Source organism: Myxocyprinus asiaticus, chromosome 5 (genome assembly GCF_019703515.2).
Source record: "Myxocyprinus asiaticus isolate MX2 ecotype Aquarium Trade chromosome 5, UBuf_Myxa_2, whole genome shotgun sequence".
In the NCBI taxonomy this organism is placed as follows: Eukaryota; Metazoa; Chordata; class Actinopteri; order Cypriniformes; family Catostomidae; genus Myxocyprinus; species Myxocyprinus asiaticus.
In genome coordinates, this window is record NC_059348.1 from 51754774 (window position 1) to 51772586 (window position 17813).

Consider the following 17813-nt stretch of genomic DNA (forward strand, 5'->3'; position numbering starts at 1 on the left):
GTTGGGGATGTGCAATTACATGCAAAGAGTTTTCCATCTCATGAAGTGGAAAACAACAATGCCCTCCCTTCATGTAGCTGTAAACCACACAAATTATGTGTTGCAAATACCATTGTTACCTGCATAAATGGGGATAAAATGTAATCTTTATCATTCATTTTCAGCTGAGTTAATAAATATAATATCATTAGTTAAGATGAAGAAACAGCAATTACAGTTTTTTCTGGATTGCTTACACACTAAAATCCTTTCTATTAGCTTAACATCCTAAACCACAACAAGAAAGTTTTTTTTTTTTTTTGGGGGGGGGGGGTCCCAAAAGTATATACAGTCTGTTTTAATTGTCTTAGCAAGTAACTAAATAATGTCAAATGTTTTAAATTGTAAACAATTAAAGGTGATTTTTTTTTTTTTTTTTAATAACTAGATCAATGCATGCAAGCTACTGAAAACAAAAATTATGTTTTCACTTTGAGACCAGGTTGGATAATAAAGGCAACATACAATGTACAGTATTAACTGTATGCAATATATATATATATATATATATATATATATATATATAGTGATATAACATTTCACATCTAAAATAGAATCCAGAACTTTTGCCTCTTTTTGCTAATAATTATGCATAAGAAACATATTCTTTGATTTTTTTTATAATAATAATTAATATTATTATATGCAATCCCATGCATTATGTTAAGGTCTAACATTGCACATCTTAAATTTAATCCTGGGACCCAATAAAAAAAGAGAGGGATTTTATTTTTCATCATTATATGTTGGAAGCATAAAACCATATCACAATAAATATTTTGAAAAAAAGATGTATTATTATTATTATTATTATTATTATTATTATTATTATTATTATCAGTGCTGTGGAAAATATTTGCCAACATCCTGATTTCTTCTGTTTTTGTGTATATCTTATAGTAAATTGTTTCAAAAATTCAAACAAAATCTAACATAATATAAACACAAAATACAGTTTTTAAATGATAATGTTATTTATTGAAGCAAAAAGGTTATCCAGTACCAACTGGGCCTGTGTGAAAAAGTATTTGCCCTTTAGTTACTAAATCCCCAAATCTATGAAACTGCATTCATAATGGGGTTCAGCTGGACTAGACACACTCAGGCCTGATTAATGCCAGCCCTGTTCAATCAAATCAACACCTAAATAGAACTTTTTCAGCAGCATGAAGTTGGCTAAAAGGTCTCCCCCAGTAGCACACTATGCCAAGGTTGAAAGAAATTCCAGAAATAATGAGGGAAAAGGTGATTGAAATACATCAGTCTGGGAAGGGTTACAAAGCTATTTCAAAGGCTCTGGGACTCCAAAGAACCACAGTGAGAGCCATTATCTCCAAATGGAGAAAACTTGGCACAGTAGGGAACCTTCCCAGAAGTGGCCAACCTTCCAAAATTCCTCCAAGAGCACAGTGACGACTCATCCAGGAAGTCACAAAAAAGCCAAGGACAACATCCAAGGAACTGCAGGCCTCTCTGGCATCATTAAAGGTCACTGTTCATGACTCCACTATCAGAAAGACACTGGCCAAAAATGCCATCCTTGGAAGAGTGGTGAAGTGAAAACAACTGATAACCCAGAAGAACATTAAGGCTCATTTGAATTTTGCCAAAACACACCTCAATGATCCTCAAACCTTTTGGGAGAATGTTCTGTGGACTGATGAGTCGAAAGTGGAACTGTTTGGAAGACGGGTCCCGTTACATCTGGCGTAAATCAAACACAGAATTCTACAAAAAGAACATCATACCTATGGTTAAGCCTGGTGGTGGTAGTGTGATGGTGTGGGCATGCTTTGCTGCTTCAGGGACAGAGCGACTTGCAATATTTGAAGGAAACATGAATTCTGCTCTCTACCAGAAAATCCTAAAGGAGAACGTCCGGTCATCAGTCTGTGATTTGAAGCTCAAGCACAACTGGATTATGCAACAAGAAAATGATCCAAAGCATAGGAGTAAGTCCACCTCTGAATGGCTCAAAAGAAGCTAAATTAAAGTCTTGATGTGGCCTAGTCAAAGTCCTGACTTGAACCCGATTGAGATGCTGTGGCAGGACCTTAAAAGGGCAGTTCATGCTCGAAAACCCTCCAATGTGGTTGAACTAAAGCCGTTCTGAAAAGAAGAGTGGGCCAAAATTCCACCACAGCATTGTGAAAGACTGATCTCCAGTTATCGGAAGTGTTTTTTGCTGTTGTTGCTGCTAAAGGTGGCACCGCCAGCTATTAAGTTTAAGGGGGCAGTTAGTTTTTCACATGGGTGATTTAGGTGTTGGATAACTTTTCTGATTCAATATTTTATATATATATATATATATATATATATATATATATATATATATATATATATATATATATATATATATATATAAACTGTATTTTTTTTTACTCCGGCTGCCTTTGTTTTATGTTATACCTCGTTTTATATCTCGTTTGAAGATCTAAAAAAATGTAGTATGAAATATACACAAAAACAGAAGAAATCAGGATGGTGTTAAATACTTTTCCACAGCACTGTATGTAGGCTAACCCTTTGCATAATGATATGGTCGTCTAACAGTGCACATCTTAAATTAAATATTTTTTCATCATTATATTGTTGAAAGCATAAAACATATCAATATATATATATATATATATATATATATATATATATATATATATATATATATATATATATAAACATGTCATAATTGTTATTATTATTACAATAATAATTATTTTATATAACCCTTTGCATAATGAAATGGTCTAACAGTACATATCTTAAATATTTTGGATTTTATTCATTTGTTGAAAGCATAAAAAAATCACAAATTATATTATATAATTTATTATTATCATTATTATTATGAAATACAAACTCTATTTAACCCTACGCATAATGTTATGGTCTTGCACTGAACATCTTAAATTAAATCTTGAGACTTAAAACAAAAAGTATATATATATATATATATATATATATATATATATATATATATATATATATATATATATATATATATAACATTATTATTATTGTTGTTGTTATGGTTGTTAGTAGTAGCTGTAGTAATGTTGTAATTTGGTGTAACAGACAATCCCAGAATGACTTATTTAAGATCTACCATGAAGATACTATATTAACAGATGTCTGCTGCAGTGCACAAACATGAACGGCTTGTTCTCAGTAGGATGTGTAGTAGTCTATAAAATAAAATAAACACCTCAAAACATTACATGAACTGTACTGGCACAAACGACAGGGGAAAACTCCTGCTCTGGACGTGCGCTTTTACGCGTCTCCGGTGTGGGCTGATCGTTCCATATCAGACAGGATCTATATCTCATCGGCACTGCAATTACGTGGACACTTATTAAAGGCTATAAATGTTGTTGGAAAGTGTGCAGCTCTCTGGTTCTTTAACAGGTAGGCAAGGCGTCTGTGTGTGTCGACTGTGTTATTTGTGGTTTTCAATTGGATTGTCTACAATAAAAAAAAAACATGTAGTTCACTTAATTTGCGTTATCATCCAAGAGAAAGGTGAAAGTATTTTGACGTCATATCGAGAAAAAAGTATCCTAGACATGTCTGGTATCCTAAACATGTGCACCATTTGGTAACATCTAAATTAACATCTTAATTCAAGTCAAACATATTATTTAATATGACTAAATCAACCTGATTAATAGTTTTTACCGACGAGAGTTATATTAAAGGGATTTCCAGGTAGAAATTGCTCTGCACACATTCTCGTTTTAACAGCGTGTTTGTGTTACAGTTACAAAATAGGGACTTATCTGGCTTGTCAACCTATAAAAGTTTATATTTCTGCTTCCATTCATTCGATTACGGTTGGGCACGTTTTTCTGTGCGCTGATTTTGTCGGGAAGCTCTTTTAAAGTCGCTCGTTGCACAAGAGTGTTTGCTTTAAGCATATCTTATGACTTGTTATGTTGGAATTCTGAATGTCTGCATCAATGACTTGAACTTCCTTCCCAGATGACGCTCCTGAAGTCTGAAATGACCCAGATGAAGCTCTGGAGAATTGGACTCCTGCTCTGGATGTGCGCAGTGACCAGGTCTCTGGGTGCAGGTAGATTGCGTAACCTCAGTAATATACACTGGACAAAAATATAAACGCAACATGTAAAGTGTTGGTCCCATGTTTCATGAGCTGAAAAAAAGATCCCAGAAATTTTCCATATGCATTGATTAGATTAGATTAGTTTAGTGCCTAATTAATTTATTTCAATTGACTGATTTCCTTAAATGAACTGTAACTCTTTGAAATTGTTGCGTTTATATTTTTGTTCAGTATATATATATATATATATATACATACATACATACATACATACATACATACATACACACACACACACACACACAATGGCAGCCAAAAGTTTGGAATAATGTACAGATTTTGCTCTTATGGAAAGACATTGGTACTTTTATTCACCAAAGTGGCATTCAACTGATCACAACGTATAGTCAGGACATTAATAATGTGAAAAATTACTATTACAATTTGGGAAAAAAATTTAACTAAAACTACTTCAAAGAGTTCTCATCAAAAAAATCCTCCACGTGCAGCAATGACAGCTTTGCAGATCCTTGACATTCTAGCTGTCAGTTTGTCCAGATACTCAGGTGACATTTCACCCCACACTTCCTGTAGCACTTGGCATAGATGTGGCTGTCTTGTCGGGCACTTCTCACGCACCTTACAGTCTAACTGATCCCACAAAAGCTCAGTGGGGTTAAGATCCAGAACACTCTTTTCCAATTATCTGTTGTCCAATGTCTGTGTTTCTTTGCCCACTCTAACCTTTTCTTTTTGTTTTTCTGTTTCAAAAATGGCTTTTTCTTTGCAATTCTTCCCATAAGACCTGCACCCCTGAGTCTTCTCTTTACTGTTGTACATGAAACTGGTGTTGAGCGGGTAGAATTCAATGAAGCTGTCAGCTGAGGACATGTGAGGCGTCTATTTCTCAAACTAGAGACTCTGATGTACTTATCCTCTTGTTTAGTTGTACATCTGGTCTTCCACATCTCTTTCTGTCCTTGTTAGAGCCAGTTGTCCTTTGTCTTTGAAGACTGTAGTGTACACCTTGTATGAAATCTTCAGTTTTTCAAGCATTGTATAGCCTTCATTCCTCAAAACAATGATTGACTGATGAGTTTCTAGAGAAATCTGTTTCTTTTTTGCCATTTTTGACCTAATATTGACCTTAAGACATGCCAGTCTATTGCATACTGTGGCTACTCAACAACAAACATAAAGACAATGTTAAGCTTCATTTAACGAAACCAAATAGCTTTCAACTGTGTTTGATATAATGGCAAGTGATTTTCTAGTACCAAATGATCAATTTATCATGATTACTCAAGGATAAGGTGTTGGAGTGATGGCTGCTGTCTAGATTTGATCAAAAATAACTTTTTTCAAATAGTGATGGTGCTGTTTTTTACATCAGTAATGTCTTGACTATACTTTGTGATCAGTTGAATGCCACTTTGGTGAATTAAAGGACCAGTTTCCTTCCGAAACAGCAAAATCTGTACATTATTCCAAACTTTTGGCTGCCAGTGTGTGTTTTTATTTATATATATATATATATATATATATATATATATATATATATATACAGTATATGTGTGCTGTAGCATAGTGATTTGGTTTAGGATATAGGCTGGTAACGGACGGGTTGCATGGGAAGGAGGGGTGACATATCACCATTGTGCTTTTTACCAAGACAATTAATCTCAGGCTGAGTGGAAGTCTCTGTAAGTTACGAAATCAAGTCAGTTGTAGACACAGTTTTCATTCTTTGTTAAAAATCTCTGCTGGAACTAACATTAAGATAACTCTGTAAAAATTCAAAGATTCTCAAGGCACCATCTGGGGTTCATCAGCTCCGGTGGAACCCTCTTGAGATCCTCCAGAAACTCTTTTCAAGGAGCCTCAAATGTGTGTTTACTTAAGGAACTTCAAGATAAATGTCTCAAAGCCTTTCACTAATGATGGCGTTACAGAAAGAGCTGTTGACTTTCATCAGAGTTTTTGCAGGAACTATGAGTAAGTTGCAGGAACTAAGACTAGGTTCCACCGGTGTGGCAGCTGAGGAACCCAAAATGGTAACTCGAGTGTCTTTTAATTTTTACAGTGTAGGTGCACATTAAAGCATGTTCTAAGGTAAAAAAATCTGGCACATTCAGTGTCACATAACATTTCCTAAATGTTGATGATTGATGACCAAAGTTATGCTCTGCACTTGTGTAATCAACCTACATGGCCAGCAGGGATACAGATATTTTGCTCCTCCAGATGCAAAATCCTTTATTACATCATCCATATATTTAGAATTGGGGGAGACCAAATGTAATATTTTAAGAATAAGCTATTGAAAAACCAGACTGATCTCACAGAAAAATCGGAAACAGTAGGTTAACCTTTCTGTAGCTGAAAAAATTGCTTACCGAAATACGAAACACTGCCCACAGTGGCCAAAACGGGAAGTGTTTGTAAGTGTTGTTGGCCGTATGGGCATGTATGAGCTCCATTTTCTGGGTGAAAGTGTTGTGAAGCGAGATGTTTTCAGCTGTACAGGCTGTAAAACTGTGAAGAGAAATGCATTTTTGTAAACTGTACCCCCCCCAACCCAAACCTAAACCTAACCATCAATGGAGAAATGTTTTTATGTTAGAGGGAAAAAGGCAACCTCTGAATTGCGCTTGTCACTAAATATGCGAGCGCATTTACTTTCTGGTTTCAAAGTGTGATTTGAACACGGGCCTCTCACACTGACACAACGTGCTTCTAGCCACACCACAGGAGAAGTTAAACATGCTGGAGCTGATGCAAGAATTTCTGATGGGAGATTTCGCTTACTGGTGAGTCGGCATAATATGACCAACCTTAGAGTACTGGAACTCTTGGAAACAACATGCTGATTTCCTGTTATCATGTTGAAGAAACCCATATGGTGGACCACGAGCCTAAATATTGAGGGGCCACAAGCTTCCAAAATGCAACTGCTTTCCATCTATATCTACAAACATCCATATATTTTAAATCACTATACCTAAATTATTGTCATAACATTGTAGGTGGAAAGGTTAACTTTTGTTTTGGCATTGGAAAAGATGTCCTCAACGGGTTTTGAGCTTTTGTTGTCTTGGCAGAACGAGAATGAGCGTGGATTAAATAATTACAAGAACAATTCACCTGAATCAGAATTTTTTCTAATTTGGCTAAGTAGATTGGCTAAGCCAGGGAGAAAAAAAAAAAAAAAGAAATACTTGATGAGAATTGGGGCTTGTTTTTTTATATTTGGCCCACATGATGAGAAATATTGTAAACAACACATGTGCTGACTCAGTTTTGAGTCACCCACATTTCCCAGAATGACAGCACAACATGATGCTGTGTTGAGAAATCGCAGAAATGCTTTCTTTCAAAGTGTGCTTGTGTTTCTGCCATCATTTCTGTGTGGTCTGCTCTGCTGGGAATCTCTTTGTAAGTCCAGGAGGTGGATTAATTCTTGCCCTTTATCTGAAATCTGATCCAAAGTGCTGGTTGTTTGTGGCTGCCATGTGCTGCAGATGTTTATTTTGTATTGTAAATGCATTCTAGGGTGTTAATGCCTCATTATTGTGTGTCAAACTGGGCTATGTTGGCAAAACTGGGGTGAGTTGTCACATGGGGAAGTTGTCACAAGGGCTAAATCTCAATTGGCTAAAAGTCCAACGACACAAATGTGTTTTCTTTAGCAGTGGTTTTACAAGTTGGTTTCAAACATCAAATGCAAAACTGTCTTAAATTGGAATACTTTTTGTGAATTCAGTCCTTCAAACTAAAATACTAAGCTGCTGAGTAAACAAACAAACACATTAAATTCACACTGGTATACATTCTGCCAAGAGTTAACTATATACTGAAGGTAGATTTCAAGATTGTCTCCCAAAAATTTTAACTGTTCTCAGGAAAAGGGTATTTTATGTCAGTGTCAGGTCGGGGCAAGTTGTCATATGTGTTTTATATGGTGAAATTTATTAATACTGAGAAAACATGCCCTGGTCTGGTTCCAGAATAAAAATACCATTGTTTTTTCCATAGGGTAATTTATTTTTAACAATAACTTATAGACCTTTAAAGAGAGACCAGTAGCTCAGCGAGTAAAGCCGCTGAATACCAGCCCTGGAGCTCGCGATTTCGAATCCTAGGGCGTGCTGAGTGACTCCAGCCAGATCTCCTAAGCAACTAGGGAGGATAGAGTCGCATGGGGTAACCTCATAGTGGTCGCTATAAAGTGGTTCGCTCTCGGTGGGGCGCGTGGTGAGTCGTGCGTGGATGGCGTGAAGCCTCCACACGCGCTATGTCTCCACGGCAACGTGCTCAACAAGCCACGTGATAAGATGTGTGGATTGACGTCTCAGACATGGAGGCAACTGAGATTCGTCCTCTGCCACCTGGATCGAGGCGAGTCACTACGCCACCACGAGGACTTAGAGTGCATTGGGAATTGGGCATTCCAAATTGGGGAGATAAAGGGAGAAAAAAAAAAAGACCTACTGTGAGCTCTGAGGTTGTTAATCAATGGTATATGCTTTTGTTTAAGACATCAGTCAGTATTATTTCAACTTCATTTAAAATACAAAAATAAAAACGTGTTTAAGAGCGAAATTCCTGGCGAAAAACTACACTACCCATGATCCTGAAGGGAAACGATCCACCAGTCAGAGAACAGCTGTGAACAAAGTGCGCCAAAAGAGCTCTGAAGCAAAGAGCCCACTTTCATGATGCACTCAAGTCGTCTCCCTACACTCTCAAACTACTTATATATTTATATACAGTATATCTGAATATTTTGCAATAACCTTAATTCAACAGTTTTGTATTTTGCCAGTGTTTTCAATTCAGTTGTCACTGAATAATGCAACATGGGACTGTAGTTCATTTCCTCAAGATAGACGTTAAGTACACAGTATTTTTATTTGATTTTCTTTATTTGAATACTTTTTTGCTTCAAAATAAAGTTTGTAACGTTGTGATTCACCTCAGAGCTGGTTGGTTTAGTTCATGCTTTTATTTTATTTTCATTTATTTATTTATTTTTGGATTTTCTCCCCAATTTGGAATGCCCAATTCCCAATGCGCTCTAAGTCCTCATGGTGGCGTAGTGACTCGCCTCAATCCGGGTGGTGGAGGATGAATCTCAGTTGCCTCCGCGTCTGAGACCGTCAATCCACGCATCTTATCAAGTGGCGTGTTGAGCACATTACCGTGGAGACATAGCGTGTGTGGAGGCTTCACGCTGTTCTCAGTGGCATCCATGCACAACTCACCACGCGCCCCACCGAGAGCGAGAACCACATTATAGCTACCACGAAGAGGTTACCCCATGTGACTCTACCCTCCCTAACAACCAGGCCAATTTGGTTGCTTAGGAGAACTGGCTGGAGTCACTCAATACGCCCTGGATTCGAACTCGTGACTCCAGGGGTGGTAGTCAGCGCCTTTACTCGCTGAGCTACCCAGGCCCCCTCAGAATGCTTTTATAAAAGATTTTACAAAAATGCCTATGAAAAAAATGAAAGGGAAAAATACTTCCGGGACCAAGCAGCTGAAAAAGTGGGCCGGCTCTATTGTTAATGATAAAAAAAACATACCCTATCCGCTACAGCGGATGATAAAATGCTAAATAAATGTCACAGACTTAAAGTAGGGAATGGGCCATACCATTATGACCTACAACACCCTAGCAACCGCATAGCAGCACATCAACATTGTGGAGATGAGCTTTGCAAGGGCAAGCACCAACATTGTATAAAATATTGTGTGTTGAATAAGTTCCCTGATATTTTTGTGTGTAAAAAACGCTTTTAAACACTTTCTTTCTTAGTGTTATCATCAGCACTGTCAGTCAGACAATGTGTGATTTTGGAGTACACCAGTATTACCTGTTATTGGGAATCAACAAACTTCACACTCAGCAACCGCAGCTACAGACTTCAAGTTAACAAGTAAGAAACTTTCCACACTAACAAAAAGTACCATAGTATGATCATGCTTTTGGACGAAGTCCCAGAGTCGTACCACAGCACCTTGGTGTACCATGTAATTACCATGTATATAAGTATGGTAATCATTCAGTATCATGTTATATTTCAGTACCATCTGATACAATCATGTGCATGTTTTAAGGGAATTCACCTTGCAGTTCTGCAGAATGTTACTTGTTTTGACATTAAATTCATTCACTGCCAAAAAATTTTTTCCATAATTAGTATTTTTCTACTGAAAATTCTACAAAATACTGTTATAAAATCAGCATTTCACAGATGCATACATGGCATTAAAGGGCTTTTCTTAGAAGACGTCTTTGAAGATATGCTCAAGATGGATTCGATTGGCATGACTAGTGTCAACCAACATGCATATTCGTACTTAATGATGAAACTGATAAACGATAAGCATCAGTGTTTGAAACCCCAGACAGCTCTTTATCTCAAAAAGTGTAACTCATTGAAGCTTAACTTGAGTCTCAGACTACTAAATTACTTGATTTGAAAGTGGTTAACCATTCTTCAGTGTGTTTATGATCTGATAGAACACAGATAGCTAAATGATACAGGGAGTTTAAGATCACTAATTCTAGAAGTAAATCTTTCATATTTATTCATTTTATTTATTTATTCACAATAATGTATTTTAACCAACATATACTTGTAAAACAATTTCTTTAATGGTGCACTTTAGTGCAGTTAAAGGGATAATTCACCCAAAAATGAAAATTCTCTCATCATCTACTCACCCTCATGCCATCCCAGATGTGTATGACTTTCTTTCTTCAGCAGAACACAAACAAAGATTTTTAAAAGATTATCTTAGCTCTGTAGGTCCATATAATGTAAGGGAATGGTGGCCAGAACTGAAAAAAGGACATAAAAGCATCATAAAATAATCCATACAACAGTGTTTTAATTCAAGTCTTCAGAAGCAATATGATAAATGTGGGTGAGAAACAGATCAATATTTAAGACCTTTTTTATGATAACAATTTACTGTTCCCCTTTTATCTCATACTGCCAAACCTTATATGCCTGTTCGCATTCTACATTTCGACATTCGACATTCTAATTTATTGAGATGCACCTGTACCACTGTAAAACCCCTTCTTAAAAGGCCAAATTTAGACCCTATATTTTTGTCTAATTTTAGACCTATTTCCAACCTCTTTTGACTGGTGTTCGGAAACGTGAACACATCACCCCTATTTTAATTTCTCTGCACTGGTTGCCGATCCATTACACTCCTCATTTTTAAATCCTTAAACGGATTAGCACCTTCTTACCTCTCTGATTTATTGTCTGAACACCATCCAGTGACATCTCTTAGGTCCTCCAACCAGAGATTACTTACTGTCCCAAATTTATAGTAAATTATACTTATATTATAGTAAAAAAAAAAGGACTTAAATATTGATTATTTCTCACCCACACCTATCATATTGCTTCTGAAGACATGGATTTAAGCACTGAAGTCATTTGGATTACTTTTATGTTATTTTTAAATGCTTTTTGAGCTTCAAAGTTCTGGAAAACATTCACTTAAGATCACTAATTCCATCAGAGCTAAGATATTCTACTAAAATCTTCATTTGTGTTCTGCTGAAGAAAGAAAGTCATACACATCTGGGATGGCATGAGGGTGAGTAAATGATGAGAGAACTATCACTTTAAACAAAGAACCCTCTTCTTCAAGAACCATTTTTAGATATTTAGGGACCTTCCTGGGTTACTTTATGGTTTAATGTTAGATTCAAAAAGTTATTTGTAACATTATTGGTTCTTCAGATTGGTGTAGATTTCGGGTTCTTTTTTTTTTTTTACTCCCCTTTTCTCCACATTTTGGAATGCCCAGTTCCCAATACGCTCTAAGTCCTCATGGTGGCGTAGTGATTCGCCTCAATCCGGGTGGCGGAGGATGAATTTCAATTGCCTCTGCGTCTGAGACCATCTGTTCGCGCATCTTATCATGTGGCTTGTTGAGCGTGTTACCGCGGAGACATAGCACGTGTGGAGGCTTCACGCTATTCTCTGCGGTGTCCACGCACAACTCACCACGTGCCCCACTGGGAGCGAGAACCACACATTATAGCGACCATGAGGAGGTTACCCCGTGTGACTCTACCCTCCCAACCGGGCCAATTTGGTTGCTTAGGAGACCTGGCTGGAGTCACTCAGCACGACCTGGATTCGAACTCGCGACTCCAGGGGTGGTAGTCAGCGTATTTACTCGCTGAGCTACCCAGGCCCCATGATTTGGGGTTCTTTAAACCTACAGAACATAGATGTTTTCTGCACACTAAAAATTTTTTGTCAGCCAACTTAAATGTGCTTCATTTGGTATGGTAACAGCTAACAATTGCACTTTTTACAGTGTAACAAAAAACTAGAGAATCAACATTTCTTTGTGCAACTCATAAACGTTCTCCAGAAACCCTTTTTGGTTCTACTTGGAAGCTTTATTTGTAATAGTCTAAATAGAGTGTGAAAATTCTGGTGTATTTCTGTGCAGAACTGATTGTGAGACCAAAGGCATCTTCATCCCTGTGGGTGTGTGTGAAAGCAGAGGCTCCAACTGCTCCATTCAGCCCATTGATTCTGCATTTCACTGTTTCTATGCCGATGTGCTGGTGTCCACACATGCTGGACCCATACGCTCTCCACGCTTCTTCTTCTTTGGTATCAGTGAAGGTATTTGTGCTTTCTCACCAACTTAAGCATGCCACAAAAACAACATTAGTATGCAACAGACAAATTATGTGCAGATTGCAATGTTTGAAATAACATACAACCATACTCAAACTGAATGCCACTTTCTGAATCAAACAAGAAACGTTTGAGGTCATGCAACAATAGTGCTGCATCCTACTAATGTTTGAAATGTTAATTGTGGCAAAATGTGTACAGTTTCACATACTATGATTAAAATAGTTGGCAGAGTATACACAGCATGCTACACTGTGCAGTATGCAGTACACAGTATGCTACTGTATTTCAAACATATCTATTGTATCAGGTTGAGTCTCATTGGTTGTGGTAGTGCTTGAATAAACAATGAGATTAAGAAAATGTTTGTACAAGACAGTTGCTTATCAGATGACATTATGTAAATAGCTAATTTTCATCTAAATGTCTGTTGTAATGTTTACAATTGATGCTTGTGTTCAACATTATTTGCTCAGCATTATACACCTGACCACAGTAAACAACAGTGTTTGGTGTCACGCAATGCCCAAGTAACTGGTTACTGTAATCTGATACATTTCTTAAGTCAAACTGCAGTGGAATGGAGTGCATTTTCAACTCTTGTAATGAGATTGCAGGTATTGTGACTTTCAATGATGCTACTATTACATTGGGTTACACATATTTCGAAGATGATATTATTTATATGCAATACATTTTATACATGAACTGCATTCATACATGGTCTTTGAACAATAAGATTGTCCAAGTTGATAAAAATGAGAAATCTTTTAAAAATGTAGTTTCAAACACGTGTCAAGTTTGTAGAAATGTATTTATTAAATGTTGGTTTCAGAATAGTCATAAAAACAATTAGAGCATTTTCTACAAAATAAATAAATAAATACAATGATTTAATAACTTTAAAAATGTCAAGTTGTGTAACCATCAAATAAAAAGTATTACAATTCTTTCCTTGCACCTTGAATACTTTAGATTGTGCAACTTAATAATTAATTTAATTAAAAAAATTAAAAAGTTTTCAAACAGATTTTTCAATGTAAAACACACACACACACACACACACACACACACACACATATATATATATATATATAATATTTTTTGTTTTTATTTTTTATTTTTTTTAAGACTTACTTTTATGCCGTTTTACAAGAGTAGTCAATCAGTTTTAATGTATCCGGGCGGGTAACACCACTTTAAAAAAAAATATCTAAAAATGATTTTGAACTCAGAAATTGACAACATTTTCATTACAGTAGATGTTTATTTAAATTGTTTTGTATAAATAATTATTATTATTTTTTAACATTCTTTATATTTTAACAAAAAGTAATTATTAATCTGTAGTGGATGACTTCTTTGAGTAATTTACATTGAAAATAAAATAAGCACTGCCTATGAAATCTGACTCTAAGATCATCAAGTCACAATTATTCTTTTGTGTTTTTAATTATTCCCCCCCCCCCCCCCCCCCGCCAGTGAAGCTTCGTCCCCCACAGATTACAAAAATCGGGCCATCAGCAAGGCAGCCCGGGTGTTTGGAGGTGGTCTGGGGGAAAACCAACACCCTCTCTGAGGAAGAAAAATCCTGCAGATGGCTCCAAATAGAGTACACCACACATGACCAGGTTTACACATAACACTAGTATCTCCATCATGGACACAAACAAAATTAAAGAGCAGGTTCTCAACTGGTGGATTGCATGTCTGTTCTGATAGAGTCACAGATATTGGAGATAAAAATGCTAAATGCAAATAATAGAATGCAATGTAGCAAAATAAACAGGCTGTGCGACATGCCCTCATCTTCAATAACCATGAAGAAGCCTAAAAAGTAAAAAGCAATTATGACCCAGATTACATTAAATACAGTATGCATTGCCTTGCACCTTAAGCATACTTTGTGCCATCCTCAATAGTTTTGTGCAGTTAATTTTTGGCTTACGAGAGCATTATATTTTGTTAATAATTTTGCTTATTGTTGAGCCTATATGGAGTTAATGGTCAAATAAATAAATAAAAAATTCCAGTGTTTGATTTTATGGAATTTTGTTTTTCTTTTGTACAATAAACACTTAAGTGTTGTGTTAGGTCACCACTAAACATCCAACATAGAATCCTGAAGCGAAACAAGTTGAGAAACAATGACTTACAGGGATAGTTCACCCAAAATAACAAACATTGTGCTATCGTTTATTCACCCTCATATTATTCAAAACCCATATGGTTTTCTTTTATCCATGGAGCACAAAAGGAGATTTGGCCGAATGTTAGCCACAGTCATCGTTCACTTTTATTGCACCTTTTTTTCCAAAATGTGAATGGTTAATAAGACTAAATATTCTCTTTTTTGATATGGTCAAAATCAAAATCAAATCAAATCACTTTTATTGTCACACAACCATATACACAAGTGCAATAGTGTGTGAAATTCTTGGGTACAGTTCCGAGCAACATAGTAGTCGTGACAGTGATAAATGGAGTTGAAGCAACACGAGGGTGAGAACATGCTACATGGTGACAATATTTTCATTTTTGGGTGAACTATCCCTTAAAGAGTGCTGTTTATGCAGTTAACAAATTAGATTTTTGATTAGATATAACTGAATAAATAAAATACTAACAAATCTGATTGAAGGAACTGTCTCCTCTCATGCTGTAGACTCAATCACGGACCATACAAGCATATTCCAACGAAACCTTGGAGATTTGTGATTTATATGCAGGATCCAGGTACATGGTGAAGTTGAGAATTCAGGACAATCGATCATCTGCTCACTGGAGCTCATGGACCTCTGAAGACATCAGGACAGATGAGAAAGGTGAGGGATTAGTGTTGAAAAGGGTGCTGACAGAACAACTGTACTGTCTTTATGTATCACTTTATCCTCTCCTCAGCCCCATCTGCTGCTCCTCGGTTCTGGAGACACATCCAGCATGCTGAAGAAGTTGGAAAGAGACGTCTCACCCTGCTCTGGAAGGTTTGCCATTGAATTATAGATCCATTTTTTATGATATAATAATAATAATAATAATAATAATAATAATAATAAATAATAATACATTTTATTTGTGGGCGCCTTTCAGGACACTCAAGGACACCTTACATGTACATTAAAATACACAAACAATAATTGCATAACTTTATCTAACATGATAAAAGAAACAAATACAAATAGACAAAGATCAACAAACACAATCCTTAAAAATCAGAAATAAGATAATCTAAAATAATGGGTTTTGAGACATGATTTAAAAGTTAGCAGAGTAGGGCTATTTCGTACATCTTGTGCTAGAGAATTCCAAAGACAAGGAGCAGAATAACTAAAAGCTCTAGACCCCATAGTAGTCAAACGTATAGAGGGTACAGTAAGAGTAAGGGAAGTAGAAGATCTAAGGGATCGGTTTGGTGAGTAAACATGAAGAAGCTCACGTAGATATGAAGGGGTTAAATTATGAAGAGCCTTGTAAGTAAAAAGTAAAATCTTAAATTCTATCTGGTATTTGACTGGCAGCCAGTGAAGTTGTTGGAGTACCGGAGAAATGTGCTCTATCGAAGGTGTTCACATAATGATCCGAGCTGCAGAATTTTGGACCATTTGAAGTTTGTGCAGAAGTTTTTGTGGGACACCGCTAAGAAGAGAATTGCAATAGTCTATACGAGATGTGACTAACTCATGTACAAGAACAGCAGTGCCATTAGAGATGGTCGAAGGCGATTTATGTTACGTAAATGATAGTACGCTGACCGAATAATGTTATTTATGTGTGCTGCAAATGATAGAGTACTATCTAATATGACACCCAGGCTCTAAACCTGAACTGAAGGAAAAACAACAGAATTTTCGATAGTCAGTGAGAAGTTGTCACAATTTTTCAATTTAGATTTGGTGCCCACTAGTAGGATCTCAGTTTTGTCGCTGTTAAGTTTAAGAAAATTACATGTTAACCATGATTTAATTTCTGATAAACAAGGCAATAGTGGCTGTAGAATTGAATTTGGCTTAGAGGACAAATACAGCTGGGTGTCATCAGCATAACAATGGAAATTGATTCCAAATTTACGAAAAATATGTCCTAAAGGTAAAAGGTAAATAATAAACAAAAGAGGGCCCAAGACTGAGCTCTGAGGCACACCAGAAATAATCTCTGAGGTCTGTGATCCTAAACTTTTCATTTGAACAAACTGGGTTCGACCCGATAGATATGATCTAAACCAAGTAAAAAGAATACCAGTAAGACCAATGGAAGCCAATCTCTCCAGTAGAATGCTATGTGAAACTGTATCAAAAGCAGCTCTTAAATCAAGAAAAACGAGTATTGATAGAAGTCCAGAATCTGCAGCTTTCAATAGATCATTAGTAATTCTAATTAGTGCAGTATCTGTGCTGTGAAATGGGCGACAGCCAGACTGAAATTGCTCATAAGTTATTATCTACAAGATGAGCATGTACCTGCTGAGCAACTATTTTTTCTAACAATTTGGAAAAGAAAGGTAAATTAGAGATGGGCTGGAAATTTTCTGGGTTATTATGATCTGCACCAGGTTTCTTAAGTATAGGGGTAATAGCAGCTACTTTAAGAGATGAAGGAATGGTACCAGTAGTAAGAGAAGAATGTATAATTCCAGTTATTAGCGGTAACAAAGACGGTAAGCAAAACTTGACCAAATGTGTAGGAATGGGATCTAACTGACAAGTAGTAGATTCAAATGTTTTAACACACTTAGTTATCTCATCCATAGTAGGCAGATAGAAACTAGAGAGAGTAATTAAAGAAGAATCTAACTGAACAGAATAAAATGCACTACATGCCCCCATCATTTTGTGTCATCAGTTGTTGGTGAATGTTTTCGATTTTATCGTTAAAATGAGCCATTAAAGAATCACATAAAACAGCAGAGTGCAGGTGTGATGGTATAAAATCAGGTGGTCTTAGAATATTATTAACTGTGGAAAACAATGTTCTTGTATTGCCCTCTTCAGCATTAATTAAATCAGCATAATATTTTGATT

The 17813-nt window shown here is 36.3% G+C and overlaps 1 protein-coding gene across 2 annotated transcripts in view; it reads left to right on the plus strand.

The window, feature by feature from the left end:
• The first annotated feature begins 3360 nt into the window (after window positions 1-3360).
• LOC127440673 (interleukin-6 receptor subunit beta-like) overlaps window positions 3361-17813 on the plus strand; it is a 32195-nt gene continuing 17742 nt past the window's right edge. For both annotated transcript variants that reach the window (XM_051697406.1, XM_051697407.1), the window contains exons 1-7: window positions 3361-3444; window positions 4018-4111; window positions 9924-10044; window positions 12602-12780; window positions 14278-14426; window positions 15461-15620; window positions 15697-15779. In XM_051697406.1, coding sequence (XP_051553366.1) covers window positions 4018-4111; window positions 9924-10044; window positions 12602-12780; window positions 14278-14426; window positions 15461-15620; window positions 15697-15779 — 786 coding nt within the window. In that variant the 5' untranslated portion in view covers window positions 3361-3444. The remainder of the gene's footprint in view (window positions 3445-4017; window positions 4112-9923; window positions 10045-12601; window positions 12781-14277; window positions 14427-15460; window positions 15621-15696; window positions 15780-17813) is intronic.